The sequence below is a fragment of the Silene latifolia genome, chromosome Y (assembly GCF_048544455.1).
Source record: "Silene latifolia isolate original U9 population chromosome Y, ASM4854445v1, whole genome shotgun sequence".
NCBI lineage: Eukaryota > Viridiplantae > Streptophyta > Magnoliopsida > Caryophyllales > Caryophyllaceae > Silene > Silene latifolia.
Window position 1 is genome coordinate 194,421,636 of NC_133538.1, and position 19,522 is coordinate 194,441,157.

General features: G+C 36.4%; 1 protein-coding gene across 1 annotated transcript; it reads left to right on the plus strand.

Annotated features, from left to right (window-relative positions):
• Positions 1 to 7,766: 7,766 nt before the first annotated feature.
• Positions 7,767 to 19,020, plus strand: LOC141627348 (replication protein A 70 kDa DNA-binding subunit B-like). The gene is made up of 15 exons (XM_074440663.1): positions 7,767 to 8,439; positions 12,003 to 12,136; positions 13,068 to 13,162; positions 13,832 to 13,922; positions 14,797 to 14,873; positions 15,418 to 15,462; positions 16,518 to 16,650; positions 16,781 to 16,907; positions 17,124 to 17,226; positions 17,309 to 17,433; positions 17,739 to 17,817; positions 17,943 to 18,036; positions 18,138 to 18,304; positions 18,403 to 18,523; positions 18,634 to 19,020. The coding sequence occupies exons 8-14, from the start codon at positions 16,784 to 16,786 to the stop codon at positions 18,521 to 18,523; spliced, it is 813 nt and encodes a 270-aa protein (XP_074296764.1). The 5' UTR covers positions 7,767 to 8,439; positions 12,003 to 12,136; positions 13,068 to 13,162; positions 13,832 to 13,922; positions 14,797 to 14,873; positions 15,418 to 15,462; positions 16,518 to 16,650; positions 16,781 to 16,783; the 3' UTR covers positions 18,634 to 19,020.
• The last annotated feature ends 502 nt before the right edge of the window (positions 19,021 to 19,522 follow it).

Here is a 19,522-nt window from a genome sequence, read left to right on the forward strand (position 1 = left end):
CTTTGGACCTCATTCTTTTTCTCACGAATTATTAACTCTCTGTATGTTATAAAAATGTAATATAACTCAAGTTTTCGTTGAACGGTTATTTATTCGTGATTTTTGGAAGTTACCACGTGAATCATAACTTTTAAAATGTGAATTCTATGTTGAGTTTTCATACAGTTGTTCGATTATTTCATGAGCCTTATTAATGTGAAATTATAGTGTCCTTATATGATGATAGTAGCACACATATTTATTGGTTATGTATCTTAACAAGTGATAAAAAAATTAAAGTTTAGTTTATAACATTGTTGGCATGATAGTATGAGTGAAATTGAATAGCTTAATCTGATCCTTAATCGAGGGTGAAATATTTTATACGAGTCCAGTTGTTGCATATTTTATATATGTTTGGCATGTTGTAATATCTCTGGTGTGTTCATCATACTTGTATAGTGGTCGGATATATATAAATATAAAACTATATTGTCATATCTTGGTAAAGTTGGTGGCGTTAAATGTTAACTTGACTGTTCTAATATACTCGCGTGAATATTTATAATAATTATGTTTAAATGTTTACACATGGATGGTAGTAATGAGTATGTCTAAATGTTCACATGTACGATGTCATCTGGGTTCTAATGTCTTTTATGTGAGTCTGTGTGCCTATAGTTATACTTATTACTTTCATTGCATTAATTTATTCGATTGAACCTAAACTTATGTTATGATAATAAAATAGTGTCGTTGTTCCTTATTGGATATGTTCATAGTTGTATTGTCACGAAATGCTAAGGTGATTATTTTGACGGAAATTTTCTTACGTCAGCTATGTTGGCCAATTATGATGGGATAACCCTTTTATGATTCACATGATATGCGTTGGTTTAAATGATAGTCGTTATAGATACAATTAGTTGAGCCTACGAGTTGCCTAATTATTCAAATTGTGCAAATCGGAGAAGTTGTTCAAGTTGCTAATCTTTTATCATAGATAATGTCCTACAAAGTATATGAAGGCAAATGTGTATGTTTAAGCTAATTATGCGATATCTTTTGTTTTTTGAAAATGAGTTATACTACGTTCTTTGGACACAATTGAACGATAAGGTTGCTAAAATGTTAAACACATGTGTTATATGGAAGTAATGTTGTTGTTGTCATGGATCATATGTTGTTACTTTTATTGGGAAATATGTTTTCAGAATTTACATCATGCAAACTGACTAATTCGTGTTGCATAGTTGATGAGTCAAATGGTTTTGATTACATGTTATGTTTTTCGTGGTTTCAAAGTGTTTAAGTAGTGCGTATGTGCAGCATGTTTTAATACTCCTGGTGATTGTTAGTGGTAGGGCGGAATGAATGCGCATATGGATCAATTGTTCGGAATTAGTAATAGTTTTGACTTGAGAGAGGAATTTGGTGGGGTCAATGTTAAAATATATATCTTTGGTATATGTATATCCTTATGGTTGATCTTTCTAAGGTTGTTGTTCTCTAGTAGATAATGCGAACTGTGATAATCTTGAGTTGACCAAAACCCGGTACTACAACATGACTACTCGAAAACTTGTTATATAACTTTCGCACACTTAAACCACGTGAATGAATCCTGTATCTTAACACCTTCTACGGTATCACCCTTGTGTCCTAATTTGTTTAGCTTTTAACTCTGTAGGATGGATCCCTACAATGTACACCCGCGAGACTGTTACATGTCACTTGATACATCGACTTCAATGAGCTTTGTGAGAAACTTTGTCTTTGCCATGGACAAGTATGGCCATAATGGGCACCCGAGTACTTAACTAATACTCGATTAAGAGCATATACCCTTATTGATACTATCCCTGACTCTGACATACTAAGGGACAGCAAACACTTCTATATGAGAGAGTTGTCCACCCATTGCATGAGGTTATGCCGTGACCCCAATTACTGCGGCGGGGCCAATTACCCGCCCGAGCATACCTTTGACTTTATATCAAAGCGACTGAGATACGAATTTTATGCTAATGTACCGATCCGAAAGTACGATGAACCATCCAAACCGGACTTTGGGGAAGAGGTGAACCGGGAAGGGAATGACATAGAAGTCACCGAGAATCGAGTAAGCAAGACCTAGAACTGTTAGGTTAGAGCTAGTAACACCATGATCGATCTGTTATGAAACCGTGTAAACCTTTAGCTCCTTTCTTGTTGTTCTTTTAGTTTGATGTTGTGTTTTTAAGTTAAGCATGAGCTAAGTAATAAGTGTTACTTGTTGACAATCAGTTAATTCCATAATAAAACCTTGTTTTCGACTTTAATGTTAAGGCGCAGTCTCTTATCATGTGTTCTTTTCTGTTACATGTTGTGGACAGTGATTTTGTTGCATACGTATATGAAAGTTGAAAAGAGGTTACGAGGACGTAACCATGTTTTTAGTTGGGTAGGATTGTAAAATCTTAATGTTATGTTGCACTTGTTTATAGATTGTGGTTTGATTAAGTTGATGTTTCGTTGGGTGTACCCATGCAAATGAGTTCTCTATGTTGTGTTCTTACTTCTGTTAGTTGGTTGATGTGTAAGAGAAGCGTGTAGTTAAACTACTGGTATGGTGCTCTAATAGGTCGAGGTGAACAACGGTAGTAGGATGATGGAATGATTCGTGGTGATATGTTTGCATGAAGTAAGTTCCGGGACGTAACTTTCTTTTTTAGGAGGGTAGAATGTAACATTTTGTTTTATGGGCCTAAGTTAGTTCTTGAGTTCTTATACTAGAAAATCTGTTTTGGTACCCACGGTGATGCTTGGAGGTTTGATAGATGAGCGAACTTCGGGACGAAGTTCATTTTAAGGGGGGAAGACTGTAATACTCCGTATTTTATTTTACTATTTAAGTCGGGTAATTGTTTAGACGATAATTACGTTAAGTTATTTTACTTGACTCGCGTTGTATCGTAAGATCGAGTTGTTTCGTAAGTTAATTGAGACGGGTTTACATGGAATTCGAGATGTGTGCTAACCCATTTACCCTCGACCCATTGGAGTTTACCCAATAACATGTTTAACCCAACACCCAACATCATGTTTTTACCTAATTCTTAACCTAATTTTTACCCTAACACTACACAACCCTCATCTCACCCGCCTCTCTCTCTTCGACGCACACCAACACACACACACACACACGATCCTTGCATTTGATTGAAGATTGCTCATCGATTCCAACCTAATTCGATTCCCTGTTTGTAAGTCGATTTCATTCCATTGTTTATACTATTTTAAAATCGTTTTTTTCGAAAAGTTTGAAAAGAGAGTCCTGTTTATTTGATGTCTAGTTTATGCATATAAAATATCATAGTCAAATTCTTTGTGGTTTGTCCTACGTGATTTATTTATTAACATGTCGCTGAAAAGTCCGCGAATCTGATTTGGTTGTGGAAAATGATTTGAAACCTTAATTTTTATGTCGATTCAGTTATGAGGCTTCTTCATACATAATCTTTGTATAGTCTAGATGATAATAGGATTTGGAATTTCTGAAAAATAATGTTTTAAACTCGTTTTATGAATCAATACTTTTTATGCGACGGTTTCTGTCAGTTTTTGGAAATCAGTCTGGAAACCCTTGATAAGTATGGAATTTGGGAAAAACACGTTAGATATAATTTGTAGCTAAGACTCATGGGGTTCCAATTCAATTGGCCTTGTATCAATTTGATTTTTCTGGAATTAGTTATGTATTTTATTCCGAGTCTGTCATGTGCTGGAAAATCAGGAAAAATCGTGTTTGTTCTTTAAGTGGATATTCCTACTAAGTTATGATGAGTCTAGGTTATGTGCATGATTATTTGATTGAGTAGGTGGTAATTATATATAATTATGTTATGTAGGTGATGGATATGTGAAGGTTCATAATTGATTGCTTGTGTGAGCTTGGATTTTTGGCACTTGGAGGTAGGGAAATACACTTGACTTCTTATCGTGTTATTGAATTGTGTTGACTTGTTTGTGTTTCATATGACCAAGTTGTGAACGTGACTTGATTCGTGGTTGTTGATTACGCTATAATATGGTCGACTGAATGGTTCGTGTTGAGTGTGTTATCACAACATTTGGTACCTGACATGATTTCATTCATTGGTATACATATTGTATTGCATTGTTTACTGCTGAGCATTCATATGCATTGGAGATGGAGGATGTTGTGGTGACGTGGTGTGGTGATGGTGATGTTGTGATAAGGCCCAGGCGGGTTCTGCAGGACTTGCCCTGGTGTCCTCAGCTGCGAGCTGGCAGATCGACTACGGTCGATATATATAGTCTACCGGGGATCGGTATGGCTGGGCGTTCCGGGTTATGAGTTATGAGATGTGAGTTGAGATGGAGATGGAGGTGACGGAGGAGCATGCATCATACATATCATATTTTGTTGTTTCATTGTTTTCCCTACTCAACCTCGTGGTTGACTCTGTGTATTCGTGAACACCTGTGACGACCCAATTATTGGCGGCGGACTTGACGGGTTTAAGAGATAGGACGGGAGCTGGATGGGCGTGAGGCACTGGATCGGAAGACTTAGTAGCTAGATCACTATTTAGAAGACTTTCACTTTTATTCATGTTAATTCTTGTAATTTGATGTAAAAGAAGTTTTGTTATAATTAAGTTAAAGTATTCATATAATTTGCCTTGGAGTTTAATTTGTTATTCACTACCTCGGGAAACCGAGTTGGTAACAGTCCGGTTTATTAGGGAATGTCTTGCCTAAGGCTCCTTCATAAACCGGGGTGTTACATTCGGTCTCTCCTGAAACGATGAACAAACTGAGGGCTCGGCTTTGCACCGAGCGTACTCACTCCGACGCTCAAGTCAGTGAACTTAAAGGGATTAAGTCGTGTGTTACTTGACAAAGTATATTGTAGAGAGATAAGGGAGTTTATACCAGATGAATAGTGAGTTTTAGGTTAGATTGTGGATCCCCTTCTCAATGAGAGAAGTGGAGTATTTATAGACTTTCACCTTTTGTCACGTAGTGGCCAAGTGGCTAGCAGGTGGAAAGACTGTTCTACCCTCGGCCGAGGGGCCCATGGCAGGCCGGCTGACTCCATGTCGAGGGGTCTTGGATATGAGCACGCGGATATGTCTCCCGGTGGTGATTGCCCACCGAGACCCAGTGACCGCCGAGTCGCGCGTGATTAGGGCGGTCTAACATGTTGACTTTTTGTCTCTTGATCCTTGACCTTGCTCAATATGTTGACTCGGTCGACGGGTGCGAGAATATGCCCCATCAATTTGCCCCAGCGTAGTCTATGCCGTGGTATGGACCTTCGATGAGTGTTGAGCGTATTCTGCGCAAGTGAAATTTTCTTCCCGGCTTCCTCTTCCTCGGCTTGGTTCTGTTCAGGCCGTACCATATCCCCCTCCACATGGATGTGTAATGGACATCAAATGTGGAAAAGAAGATGTCGCTGGCTGGCGGGTCCAAGGTTAAGAGTCCGGATCGTTGATGGCCCCCGCCCGTCTTTGCCAAGCTTGGTTGATCACCGCCGCGTTTGGCAAGTAGATAACAAGGAGCGTGTTGAAGAAGATGCGTCGATTGGCATTCTGCCAAGTAGCGTGTCAAAGAAGATTGGTAACTGTTGTGACGATTGACATTCCGTGGCTGCATGCTTGACATGGTCAGCTTTCTCCAATACTCCGTTCAAGTTTCTCGGAGTCACTTTTGGGCCCTGGTCTCCTGTGAGGGTGCCGCCGCTCTTGTCGTCGCGACAGTGTGAGTCGGCGTGCTACCCATTAGGTCCAGGAGTAGCTTTAGTTTAGCTGCATCAACCACATGTCCCATGATAGTGACTTGGTCGGTAGGCAGCGGCGTTTCTGGTATTATTGGCATCCCGTACGCCGGCTGAATTACTCGGCTTTGGGGGACCTGGTCCAATCCTGCACTGTGGATATCATCTGGCGGTCGGTTTCGTCGATCCACAACTATTTCTTGTTGCTTTGACATTTTCTTAGTTTGTTGGGTGGGTTTTGTGTTTTTTTTTTTGTAAGGGATTTGACTAACTTCTAGTATCTATCCCCACAGACGGCGCCAATTGTTCCGGGTGTAATTCCAGAGCAGTATTGTTTTACCACGTAAGCTTGGTGAATGGATGTCCTTCCTTGCTTTGACTCTTCCTTTCGGTCTCTCCTGAAACGATGAACAAACTGAGGGCTCGGCTTTGCACCGAGCGTACTCACTCCGACGCTCAAGTCAGTGAACTTAAAGGGATTAAGTCGTGTGTTACTTGACAAAGTATATTGTAGAGAGATAAGGGAGTTTATACCAGATGAATAGTGAGTTTTAGGTTAGATTGTGGATCCCCTTCTCAATGAGAGAAGTGGAGTATTTATAGACTTTCACCTTTTGTCACGTAGTGGCCAAGTAGCTAGCAGGTGGAAAGACTGTTTTACCCTCGGCCGAGGGGCCCATGGCAGGCCGGCTGACTCCATGCCGAGGGGTCTTGGATATGAGTACGCGGATATGTCTCCCGGCTGGCTGATTGCCCAGCCGAGACCCAAGTGACCGGCCGACAGGCTGCGTCGGTTAGGCGGTCTAACATGTTGACTTGCTGTCTCTTGATCCTTGACCTTGCTCAATATGTTGACTCGGTCAGCGGGTGCAGAATATGCCCCATCAGATATAATATCACACGTTATATTAAATAATATCACAGCTTACAGTATCATACGTTATACTAAACAATATCACAACTGGAAAAAAAAAACTTTTTGAAAAAAAAATCGTGATATTGTTTTGTAATACAATATCACATGTTATGCTAAAGAATATCACACGTTATACTAAACAATATCACCGTTTTCATGAAAAAAAATTGTTAAAAAAAAATTTCAAAAAAAAAATTATGAAAAAAAAATTTTCTTGATATTGTTTTGTAATAAAATATCACAAGTTATGCTAAACAATATCACACGTTATACTAAACAATATCACAGCTTACACGAAAAAAAAAATTGTTTAAAAAAATTTTCGAAAATAAAAAATTTCGAAAATAAAAATTCCGAAAAAAAAAATTCGAAAAAAAAAAAATTTCGAAAAAAAAAAATTCGAAAAAAAAAAATTTTATTTTGAAAAAAAAATAATCTTATCTTATATAAAAAGAGAATAGGGGGTTTTCATATTTTGGCACACCCAATTCCCTTTGACTCTCCATCTATTTACAGTCAATGCCACCTACTTTCTATTATTATATTTCTCTTATTTCCTACTTCTCTACCGCCTGACACATTCACCTTCTATTGTTTATCCCTGTTGGTTCACCGCTAAATTCCTTATTTTTCATTGTGCTCATCGCCATCGTTATCAGCAGCTTTCCTTCACCGATATGTCGCTCGCTCAATATATCTCAGTAAGATTTCAAACTTTCAAGGAACAAATACCTGAAAGTTTTATCTTTTTCAAGGTATGCTTGTTTTTAATTAACAAAAATCTAATCTTTTTGTTGATTTTATGTTCATGTTTTTAGCTTTTTAATGTGCATTTTGGTTCTTGTTTTGCTTAATTTGTTGGAAATTATTGCAAAAAGGTGTAAAATGTGAAGTTTAGATCACATTTTTTAGTTAAATTAGTGATTTTTTGGATTTATATTGATGGGTTTAGTGAATAATTTGAGGATCTAATGTGTTACATCAGTTATTTGAGGTTTAGATTGTTTTTTTTTCTTTTTTGGTGATAATTTGAGGTTTAGATTGTAAAGTTGGAATCTTTTCACCTTAATTTGCTAAAAAAAGTGTTGTTAAAATTCGTCTAATTTACCAATCATTTGTTTACCGCTGATTAAAAATACGATAAACTGTGAATAAATGATTGAGAGTTTGAGATGGAGTGAGTATATTTCAATATTATAGCAAGAATTAAGACTGCCCAGATGAAAAAGAGTAACTTTAGTGTAGTAATTACAGGTTTTTACTCCCTCTGTATCAATCATTTGTTTACCATTGATTAAATACAATTAAAAACCTTCATTCCATGAAAGTCTGAATGATGCCTGCCATGAAATTTGGGAAGGTTTATCATTACAAGCTTAACTACAACTTGGAACAGTTAAACCAAATTTGAAATACCTAGATCATAGAAGCAGACAAAGATCTACCTTTCTTCAGAAATTTTCGTTTGCAGATTCTATTTTGGAAGTAGCTACTCCTTTGTAAAGAATTTCATGGTTGCAAATTCCATTTTTTCCATAACAGTGCCCATTTGCTGTTGGGATACACACTTCAGCCCGTCAGTTTTATCCGCAACTCTCTTGACTGGAACATAGGAAATTAGTAGTTGTGGATCGAGCTAGGTACTAGCTAGAGACTGCTATGACTATGAAGCAACAACATCATTATATAAAAAGAGAATAGGGGGTTGGTCTGTCAAGTAGCAGCTCAGAGCTTGGGGTTAAGGATCATGATCTTGGTAAGCTTTAATGAATGTAGCTTTGATGAATTATTCAGTTCTCAGACCTAAGTTTCTTCTTAGACGGTTCTACGACATACTGTAGAACTATCCATGAAGGAAAAAATGTTGGTTATCATTGTTGACTACTATTTCAGTTCCAATCATTTGCTTATCTTTGATTAAAATATCTCCCTGTGGACAAGGCCCTTGGGAACTGCGTCCGCGGGATCCACACCAGGCATAATCGACTCGAGGTTCCTTCGAATCGAATTAAGACAAATTAGAGTCGCCACCATGTTTTTTGGGAACTTGGAACCGTTCAAGTCAACTTTACACCTTTCATCGAAAAGCATAAAGCCAATCGACTACGAGTGATTAAAGATAAAGACTTGTACCCTATATCACTCGATTTGAATGACTCTCGTAATCCAATGGTATTTAGACGGATCCACAAACCATAGATCTTGAGTAAGGGGTGAGGGTACGTGTTAGGAAGCCCATAAGGACACCTAACCCCGCCCGTCAATAACGGCCTCTACTAAGTCAAGTATCGGATTTCAAACAAGGTCATAGCTACTACGATATATGATATGCAAACATCGTTTTAAAACCCTAACATGTGACAACAATTTCTATGTCGTTTTAGATGCAACTAAACTAACTTTGTCAAAGTTGTAATTTAGCATGTGGGTTGATTGATCTAACAACATGTAAAGCAAACAAACAAGGCTTGATGGGAATGGGGGAGCCGTTGGGATCTACTCTATTACAACCCAGGCATTTCATGCCGACACAACAAGAAATTAAAGATACAACTCGATCTAAAATACAACACTATACACAAAACCGTACAAGACGCATTATACGGCCAATTCGGCCTAGGGAAACGTGCAAAAAGGGGTGGCCCACGGCTCACATGACTCACGGCCTTGGGTCACTCCTCGTAATGCGTGCTTTCACTTAATCTTATCGAATTAGACATTGGGTCACACACCAAAGCATGCATTAGCATAAATCGGGCCATGTTGCTTTAAACAACATGCGATTTACTACGCTCTTACATGCATTAGGGCACAACCACCTAACCAAACAAGACTAAGGTTTTTGAAAGAGGTTTTGACTCGATAAGAGAAAACTAACTTGAAAATTACAAACAAACTACCAAACACGACTCGATAAACAAAGTAATTACAAGATACGAAATAACGAGATAAAGATGAGAAAACAACGAGAAAAGGGACTACAAGGACACGGCCAAACACGGCCTACACGATCTAGCATACCCTGATCCTTAGGTTAGATTCATTAGGTTAGATAGATGATTGTGAAACGGGATAGGAAACAAGTTAGAAAACGAGTTAGAAACAACGTTGATCGATTGGAAGGATGTCGCGCAAAGGTGTATTCTACACGGTCTAAGGGGTCAAATTAGGTCAAGTTCGCTAATTAAATTAACTCATCGAGTGTTAATAAGAAGGTTCTAATCACGCACTCTTATACCAGCGAGAAATTAGGTGAAAGAGAGAGATGCATTCAATTAAGTTACAGAATCGTCAGTTGATTTTAAAAGCTATGTCGATGTACCCTAAATTGTCTAATTAGGTTATTAAACTGATCTAATATCATCTAAACGAGTTATATGTTAACAATCAGAGGTCATACTAACATGTAAATGGTCCAGGGGTAGGTCGAATCACACGAGAGAAGAGAGGGGTCAAAAGCGAAGAACGAAGTCAGAAATCGTTTTATTAATGCCCTACCTTGAACACGAGGATATGTAAATGAGACGGGGGTGTACGACCGACTGATGTAGCGGTTTCTTTCCCATCTCAAGTCAACGCGGGTGTTAATGGTGGTACTTTAACTCATACTCGGACTAAACTAGTTTCATAGTTAATAAGAACAAACGATAAACAAAAACGATAAACAAACAAAAACGAACTATAAAAAAACAAACATAAAAACCGAAATAAAAGGGAGAAAGAGGAGGATTTGATGCACCCTCAACCTACATGTAACTTTGACACCGTCTTAGGTCGTAATCGATGGTAGATTTTATCTCGAGAGGCCGTCGTCGACGAAGAAACAAAGCAAACAACACGTTTTCTGCAAATCTGGACAGCAACTTTCAAACAGCGATTTCTCTCTCGTTTCACGGTGAAAATTCGATTTAAAAGATGTTTTGAAAACTAGAAAGAGAGGAGAACAGAGATCTTAAAGAAACCCCTGCTCGTTTTGAGTTATTTGGCACGAAAAACAAGCACAAACAGAACTGGACAGACAGGAAAAAGCCGCGAAAACAGAGTGTATAACACTCTGTTTTTCGAGGGAATTCGTGTACTCTCAAGGGCAATTTGGCTCGTAAATCTTTGTCTAATGTGTAGATGGATGTTGTATGATTAATTATGAACAAGAAACTTGAGTTTTGATGGAGGTTTGAAGGAGGAACGAATTGTTTTTCGAAGAGGACACACAAACTGTTCCAGTTTGGATGTCGGTTTTGTGGAGGGTTTTTGAGAGGCAATTAGGGTTTGTTTCTGGGGTTTAACGCTTGTGAGTGATGGTAGGATGTGTGTAGAACTTAGAGGAATGAATGTATGGTGAAGGGTGGGTATTTATAGGGAGTTAAAGTAGGGTAAAAGGGAGGAGAGGCAGACGGGCTCGGCTGAGCATAGCTGCTGTCCAGCAGCTTTTGTGGGGTTTTCTAGGGTTTGTATGGGGGGGTTTTCTTGGTGGTTAAGGTAAGGTAATATGGGTAGGATATTAGGGTATGGGTTAGGGTTAATGGGCACGGGTTTTGGTGGTATTTGGAGCGGGTTTTGGGCTCGGGATTGAGCTGCAAAACAGGGGGGCTGCTTTGTGTATGCGGGCTGGTTGGGGGTGATTTGGGGCATGATTTGGGCCGTGGTTATGGGGTTCGAACTGGGGTTGGATGGGTAGTGGTCTAGGTTGGTTAGTGTACTCGATATTCGTGCCAACTCGTAAAGAAAACGGGCTCAAAAACCGAGCTAAAACCGAGCTCTAAAACACGTGTTTAAAACGAGTTCTTTTCGATTTTTAAATCGATTTTTCAAATCAAATAACACATTAAAATAAATGATTTTTCAAATCAAATACACTCATAAAATGATTTTTCAAATCAATTATTTATTTTATTTTCAATAAAATAAACTTGAGAAAAGAAATTCAAAATAAAGCAATAAAATGAATTCACTTTAAAAAAACATTTAATTTAAATATCATTTAAATTAATAAAATACTCCGTCGACAACGCTCATTCTACATCGTAAAACAAACCCAAATAGTGACAATGACAACTAATAAATACATGTGTCCTATCATCATCGGGTGTTTGTCGGGTTCTCTATAAATTCCAATATCGACGGATACGGGTATCTACACTCCCGCAAAGAATAAAAAAGGTAAACAAATGAATAAGACGGAGGGAGTATATAATGTTATAAAACACGGGTTAAAACGCTTATGTTAGAAAGATCTACACAACTATTTGTGCTTATTGGAAACTTCAGGGTTGACGGTCATTTGTATCAACTTTTTATTTACCTTTTCTGATGCTGTAGGTAGCATTGAGTTCCCCAAAGTGTGCAGGCCGAAAGTGCACCTTGCAAGGCCATGGGCTCCATCTCTAGCTGCAAAAGCGAACAACCGCAATTGTTTCATGGAATTCCAGACCACCATTCATACCCCTCACTGTGTAAGCACCTTACAAAACTGTGTGGTCATATAAATTCTAGGGGTAATGAAATCCAGTTTGATTTCATTTATTCATAGTGAATGCATTTTGCTATCACGTTCTTTTGGTTGACTGGCGTCCAGGCAGCATGTTTTGCCAGTCTTTGTGGCTGATATATTTTTCAACGAATTATTGGTGAGGCGGTCCTCAGTAAGATAAGACAAAGCTTTATCTAACATCAATGGGGAAAAACGGTGATTTTGGGATTACACCATTTATTTCACATTTCAACTCCTTGACCCCTTTCCGTTGATATTCGGGGTACTAGACCCTCAAGTAGTTGGAGAGGATCGAGACTCACGTAGGCCGGTCTTACCCAAGCTTTTGCCTCTTTTAATTTGGATTTTGTTGGTCGAGGTTGTGAACTGAAGGGCTCGTCAGCCTCCTTAGATATCTCATGGTTTGAATTTTTGTTCAGAATCGGGGTGGGGGAGAAAGTGGGTTGGGATAAGAGACCCAGATGAAACCACTAACCAGGTCATTATTTGTGCCTCACCCTAGACCGTGTGTATTCATGATGATCTATGTAGCTTGAGGTTTATACATTTCTAATTGTTTATTGTGGTTCACCACACAATATCAGTCCATTTATAATTCTCTTACATTTTTAAGATAGTTTGACACAAATTTTATGTTGCTTCTTTTTTCTCTTTCCAAACTTAAGCATGCTCTTCTTTCCCTGATTTTCCTATCGTTAAATCTTTCTATCCGTTTCCTATCTTCATCCATATCGATGCGTGTATTGTCGTATAAATTCTGATTGCTTGCTGCCTCCGAAACCACCTTTAGTGCCCAATTTCTACAACTAATTATCTTTGTTGATAAATTTTGTTAGTTACTTAATTTTCTAATTCCATTTCCCTCTGTTTTTTCTTGTGTTTCATTTACATAGTTAAAGCTGATTGAAAGTCTTCAACTATACGGAATATCGGATAATGAATCGGTTGCGACGGTCAGTAAGCTGAGCGTTCGAAGATGCATTTTAAGGTGAGTTTGCTACCATCTTTTTTATGTTTTATTGTTTGTTTGATTGGAGACAAATTGTGTGAAAGTTTTATTGTGTGAAACAGCTAAATCCATGAGCTAGGTTGTTGACGTGAAAACGAGGGTAAATTACAACAATTACTTTGTGATACGATGTAATCTACGAGCTAGGTGCTTGAGCTTGACTGATTATTCTTGAGGATAATCATCTCTAATACTTAATTGATAGAGTAAATCGTGAAAGCGAGATGCCTGCAAACTGACTCTATTTTTTGTGTTTGGTACTATGTGGATGATTTACACATGCTCTTTTACTGTTGGAAGTTCGGTGCTGTAACTTTTTGAAAGATTTACCCAATGTATCTGTTTGTGCTTGATCAGTGTTCAAATTTTGATCTTTGGTGAAACTTGATGAATCAATGAAAATTTTAAATTTTTTTGATTCAATTTTCTGAATCACAGAGAAAATGATGATATTATATTGATTCATTTATTATTCCTTGGTTTAGAAAACTTGCCTGTGTTAAGGACCATGCTCCATTGGTTGAAGAGGAACATGGTCTTTGTCAATAATTTGAATTTTCTTTGTATAACGAGGCTCTTTGAATCATATGATAGTATTTGAGTCGTGATTTGTTAGTGATGCCATGTTTCTCTTGTGGTGTTTTGCAGCTTGTTTCATGATTGAGCTTTCTTTTGGAGCTTTTGACGGGAGCAGAGCTTATATTCTATTATGACCGGGAAAAGAAGTGTCATATTCAAGGTAGATTACTATAGTGAGTTAGTGTTTTTTTCCTGGTTGCATGAATTATTGTTGGTTGATGTGAATTGGAATGGTTAGGCGTTAGAGTCTTGGACACATATAAAATAGATTACAACTGGACCTTAATGAACTATTGATCAGGTACATTTTAGATTGTAAAATTGAGTTCTAATTGAATCAAGGGTGAAGTTAAAAGTGATGGAGAACTGAGTGGTAGAAAATCATTTACCACTCATGATCTAATTATCACCCTTTTTCCCCACTCTCCTCAAAATTAATAATAATGGATCTTTCACTTCACATTAGCCCACCTACTATTTCTTCCAATAATCATTATTATTATTATAACAATAGTAATAATAATAACAATAATAGTATTAGTGATCGGAGTTCCGCAACGGCCGAGTCGGCCTGGAGTAATATGGGTAGCGAGAATAGCTGTCCGGAACTTAGGTTAAGTTTAGGGTTTGATTATATGGGTCATCATGTTAATCAACTTGTTTATAATCAGCATTATAATTATAATAATAATAATAATTATGATCATCATCGTCAACAATATTATTTAAATAGTCAGCAGCCGCAAATTAATGGTAGAGATTTTAAAAGGAGTTCAGCAAGATCAATGATTAAAAGGAGTATTAGAGCTCCTAGAATGAGATGAACTTCTACTCTTCATGCTCATTTTGTTCGTGCTGTTCAACTTCTTGGTGGTCGTGAAAGTATGTTCCTTTCTTTTCTTCTTAGTATTTTCAACATGTTAATTATTGTGTAATACCGTCTTATATATAGTGAACTTTGAATGTTGTTTTGTTTAATGTTGGAGGGATTAAAGAACATTTTTTAAATGTTTAATTGGATGAATTTTGAACAGGAGCAACACCAAAATCAGTTCTTGAGTTGATGAATGTAAAGGATCTAACTTTGGCACGTGTTAAGAGTCACCTCCAGGTGAGTTATTATGCTAGATTTATGTTATAGTCGATAATGTATGGTTGCGTACATCTGACCCCATTCTTGAACCTTTCATCAAACGAGTGTTAAACCTTACTTTCGGTATCCTTTCAATTGGTTTGGATATCTATGAGAACACATTTACTCTCTGCTTCATACACCCCGTACTAAATTCTGATGTCTAGCTCGGACTTTTAACAGCACCACGCTTGTGTATGGAAGACTTGCACACTTTACAAATTTATTTTCTTTTCCTACTCTTTTATCATCTTATTTTGCATTGAGACTCTCTTTTACTCCACAATCCACCTTCCTAATTCTATTTATCTCTACTTTTCTCACTACGTATGTAATTTACAGTTTAATGAAAATTTGTCACCATATAAAATGATATCATATTAACATAATGAATCAGGTGATTTATTTACTTAAGCAAATCGATTACCGTCAGTTAAAGAACATTTTTTTAAAATGTTTTAACCTTGTATAAAGTTTTACCATCTAAATTACTATATAACCGATAAAATTAAACATGTGGCAGGTTGGCAGGTTGCATTGGCAGGTCTAATCTCATAAATACTGGCAGGTAGTAGTTTATAAATACTGCTGTTTTTTTGTTTCCTGCGTTACTTGTTTTTTTTTTTTTGTTTACTTCTTGCATGGTGATTGTCACACATCATAGGTAAGCTGATATTCAGAAGTAGATATGCTACGTGTAGTTGCTATCATGCACTATCTTATCATATATGTCTATATATGTGCGGCTTGTGCAGTTTTTATTTTTATTTTTAAGAGATATGTATAAATTTTTTTATGTTAGCGTTTGCGTTTTACAGATTGTTTTCTCTTTTAATTCTCAAATTTTTTTACTTATCTTTAAATCAGAAGGATGCGTGTATATGGATATGTATAATGCTATGAGAATGTCATCACTTTCGTAATCGAAAGTTTCGTATCTTTAATGCCGAGCTTCTGCTTTAGTTTATTATTGTTACGGATAGGTTTATTTTTGAGTTGTTTGACTATAGGATTGTTCTACTTCCATTATTTTGTTATGGGTTTTTTTTGTCAAAAACTACCTTATATTATAAAGATATATAGATTTGTTTAGGTCATTGCTTGCGTTTTTGAAATTGTCTTCTCTTTTAATTATTAAATTTTTGTTATTTTTTTAAAATTAGAAGGATGCAGTAGCCTCCTTTTATGTGTATGTAGATATGTATAACGATATGAGAATGTCATTGCTTTCGTAATCAAAAGTGTCTGGTCTTTAACGCTGACTTTCTTCAGCTTTTAATTTTGTTTCAAACCAAGTTTCAGGTATTATTGCTTTTGCCATATTAGGCGTTTGTTATATTAGGTGTTTGTCTGGATACAGGCTCTAGATAGAATTACGCCTAGCTGTAATATGCATGGAAGCCACGTTGATTTCTAACATTAAACATTGAGGATAGGTTTGAGTTTCTTCTATTCTCATTAAATTGCCTTAGCCAACATCCACCGCTTTCATTTAACCTTGTTTGTTTTGTTGTGCTCGTGCATTCTTTATAAATTGTACTCGTCCCACTTACTTTTTAGGCACTTGTTCTTTCTAATATAGTTTTTTTTTTCCTAATATATATAAATGGAAACTGTAAGCAGAAAACCTCTTTCAGAGGTAACAGAGGCTAGCAAAAACAGTACTATAGTTGTTGCTCTGGAATCACTTATCCCGGAGAGAACGTCTGCCTCTGGAGATGTTACGTATCAGAAATTACAATTTCGAGACAAAACGGTTAGGAATTTACTTAATCAATTGTATATTTAGAAAAATTTTATTTAGTCAAATGTATATGTAACAAAATCTAATGATTTAAAATAAGATGACAACAACAACTTACTTTTTTTTTTTTTTTTTATATTAGGGTATGGAGATTCCTGCAACACTTTTTGACGCAAATGTTCAGTTATTTTCAGACGTCTTTCATCCGGGAAAAGTATATGAAATTACGAACGCCGTCATCGCACCTGTACGCGAGGACGTCAGAAGAGGTACACAAAATTTTCAGATGACCATCAGGGCTACAACTAATGTTGTTGAGTTGAGTAACTCAAACATTGACAATCATTCGTATATTGTGCCTCTAGACTCCTCTATCGAATACTTAGGAAATCAAGGCAGGATTGATATGTAAAATAAGACTCAAAACTTTATTACACCATTATATAATATACTTGTTTATTTTATAAAGGTTTTTTTTTTCAAAGACATCATAGGCCTTGCTGTTCATGTGACTGCACCAAGAAAAGTTCGACCAAAATCTAGGAACATGGAGTTTGATGCTCGTGATATTTATCTTCTTGATCAAAGGTTTTATCATTTAATTTAAAACTTTAAAGTATGTATGTAGTTGTAATTTTTGTAATTAAGGTTAATGTTTTCCTTATTTCAGCATGAAGCCAACAACGTTGACTGTTTGGCAGGCCTTTGTGTCAAACGAAGCACAAACGATTTCAGATATTGTTGCTTCCCGACCTACTGTTCTAGCAACACAAGTCTCGCCTTCTAAGTTTCGTGGTATGAAATCCATTTTAAAATTTCCTTTTATTGTCTTATATTGTTGTTCTGATATTACTTTTTTATTCTTTATCATGTTTCACCTTATTTTTTGTCTGTTATTTTCTACAATAATTTCGGTTGTCTTTACGTGTATATTATTTCCATACAAATGAACTTTCATTTCATTTAACAACTTTTCCTAATTGTCTCGTCATTTTCTACAATTTGATATTAGTAGTCTTTTTTTTTTTAAAGTAAATTTCACGTTTTATTTTTTTTTGATTATCAATCTCAGTTTGTTGTATATTGTTGTACCAATACAGGAGGCCGGTGGAATACAACTTTTTTTTCTACCGTTCGATTAGACTATGATGGCCCAGAAGCAGTAGCTCTTAGACAGTGGTTTGTTCTTTTTTAAAAAAAAAAAAAAAAAATTCCTATTGTTACACAAATTTATCTCCTTGCTTGGATTACTTTAAATTACCTACTATTTATTATATTTGTTTTGCTTATTTTCACAAATGTAGGGAAGAAATAGCTCGAATTGCAGAACATTTGCATGAAACTGTTGGTGAAAACAGTAGGATAGTCTTACCGATTGCTGCACTCGGATTCCAAGAGGTATGGCAATTTTCGATTTTATGGTATTACTAAATATATTACTTTTATTTTACCATAATCATTTAATTTATGATAAAAAAAATTTAAAAAAATTGTTTCAGGATGGTGCGATTGTGTGGATTAAGGGTCATGTAACACATGTTATCAATCCGGAGAGGTGTGTATACTCATCTTGCAGTATATGCAATAGTGGAACAGAAACTCTGATTGGCGATAAATTCCCGTGTTCTCAGACCGCCACACCGCATATAGGAACTTCCGTTTATAGGTTAGTTGTTATTGGAATTTACTTTGTTATGTTACGTATAGATTTATCTTTGAATTGTTTGACTATAGGATTGTTCTAAATAGATTATTTTGGTATAGGTGTAACTTGCAAATCCGCTTTGACGACGAAAGCTCTGCTATAAAGCTCACTCTGTTTGATGTACTTGCGGAAAAGGTCTTAAAACGAACAGCTACAGAGATTGCTTGCCTTTCGCCTTAGGTTAATTCTTTTCTTTAGTTTGTTAAAAAGGAAAGCAAAATAAAAGCAATAAAATCTTTAACATTGTTTTTTAAATTATAATCTTTGCATGTCCTATTTTGTGTACGTAGGAACGCCTTTCTTTGGTCACCGACTTTGTCGACAGTGTCCGTGGTCAACTGTTTACTATTAAGTTGTTAGCAAAACGGTTTGGCAGCTCTAAAAAACAGCTCAGGTTTACTGCTCGTCATGTAGAGGCGGTAGCAGAGTAGAAGACGCTTCCACTACATGATATGTTGTCTTAATGTACATACTTGTATATAGTCATCAATAAAAGTGGTTTGTTTAGCAACTTATCCATTGTATGTACCTTGCTTATGTACCGTGCTTTTGGTGGTTGAGTCTGTACTTAAGTGTGTGGCAGGTATGTGGTCTGTTTGAGTTTGTATTTTAAACAATTATCTTCACGTAGGTAAACTATATGAATAGAAAAAATAGCGAGTTTTACCGTTTTGCAACAATCCTTTATGCGTACATTTTTATATTAAATGTTTACTTGCATTACTATTCTCCGAAAATGTGTTTTCATATTGAAAATCCTTTATCGAACCATTCTTACGTTGGTTGTTCTTATAACTTTTATTGCTTATGTACATGTAATACAGATTGCGAATTTCGAGTTAACCTATGAAATAATAGGATAATATACTTTTTTAGAAGAGTAATTATAATAACTTTTCAGAAAAAAACCACGTACGAAGAAAAAGGCAAGCAACCGTAAACAAATATAGCTATTTATACAATGAACCGCAAATATAATTATCGTTTTTATAAGAAAGTAAATTATGATGTTTAACGGTAATTATAGAAATAACAATCGGTCTTCCATATGACCGTCTCTATTCTTACGACTCTCATCCTACTTGTCCTATCAGTTACTCTTTATAAAATGTCACAAACTTGTTACAAAATATTGACATCTCAAACGAGAATTTTGGCATAACATGTAACACCCCCATT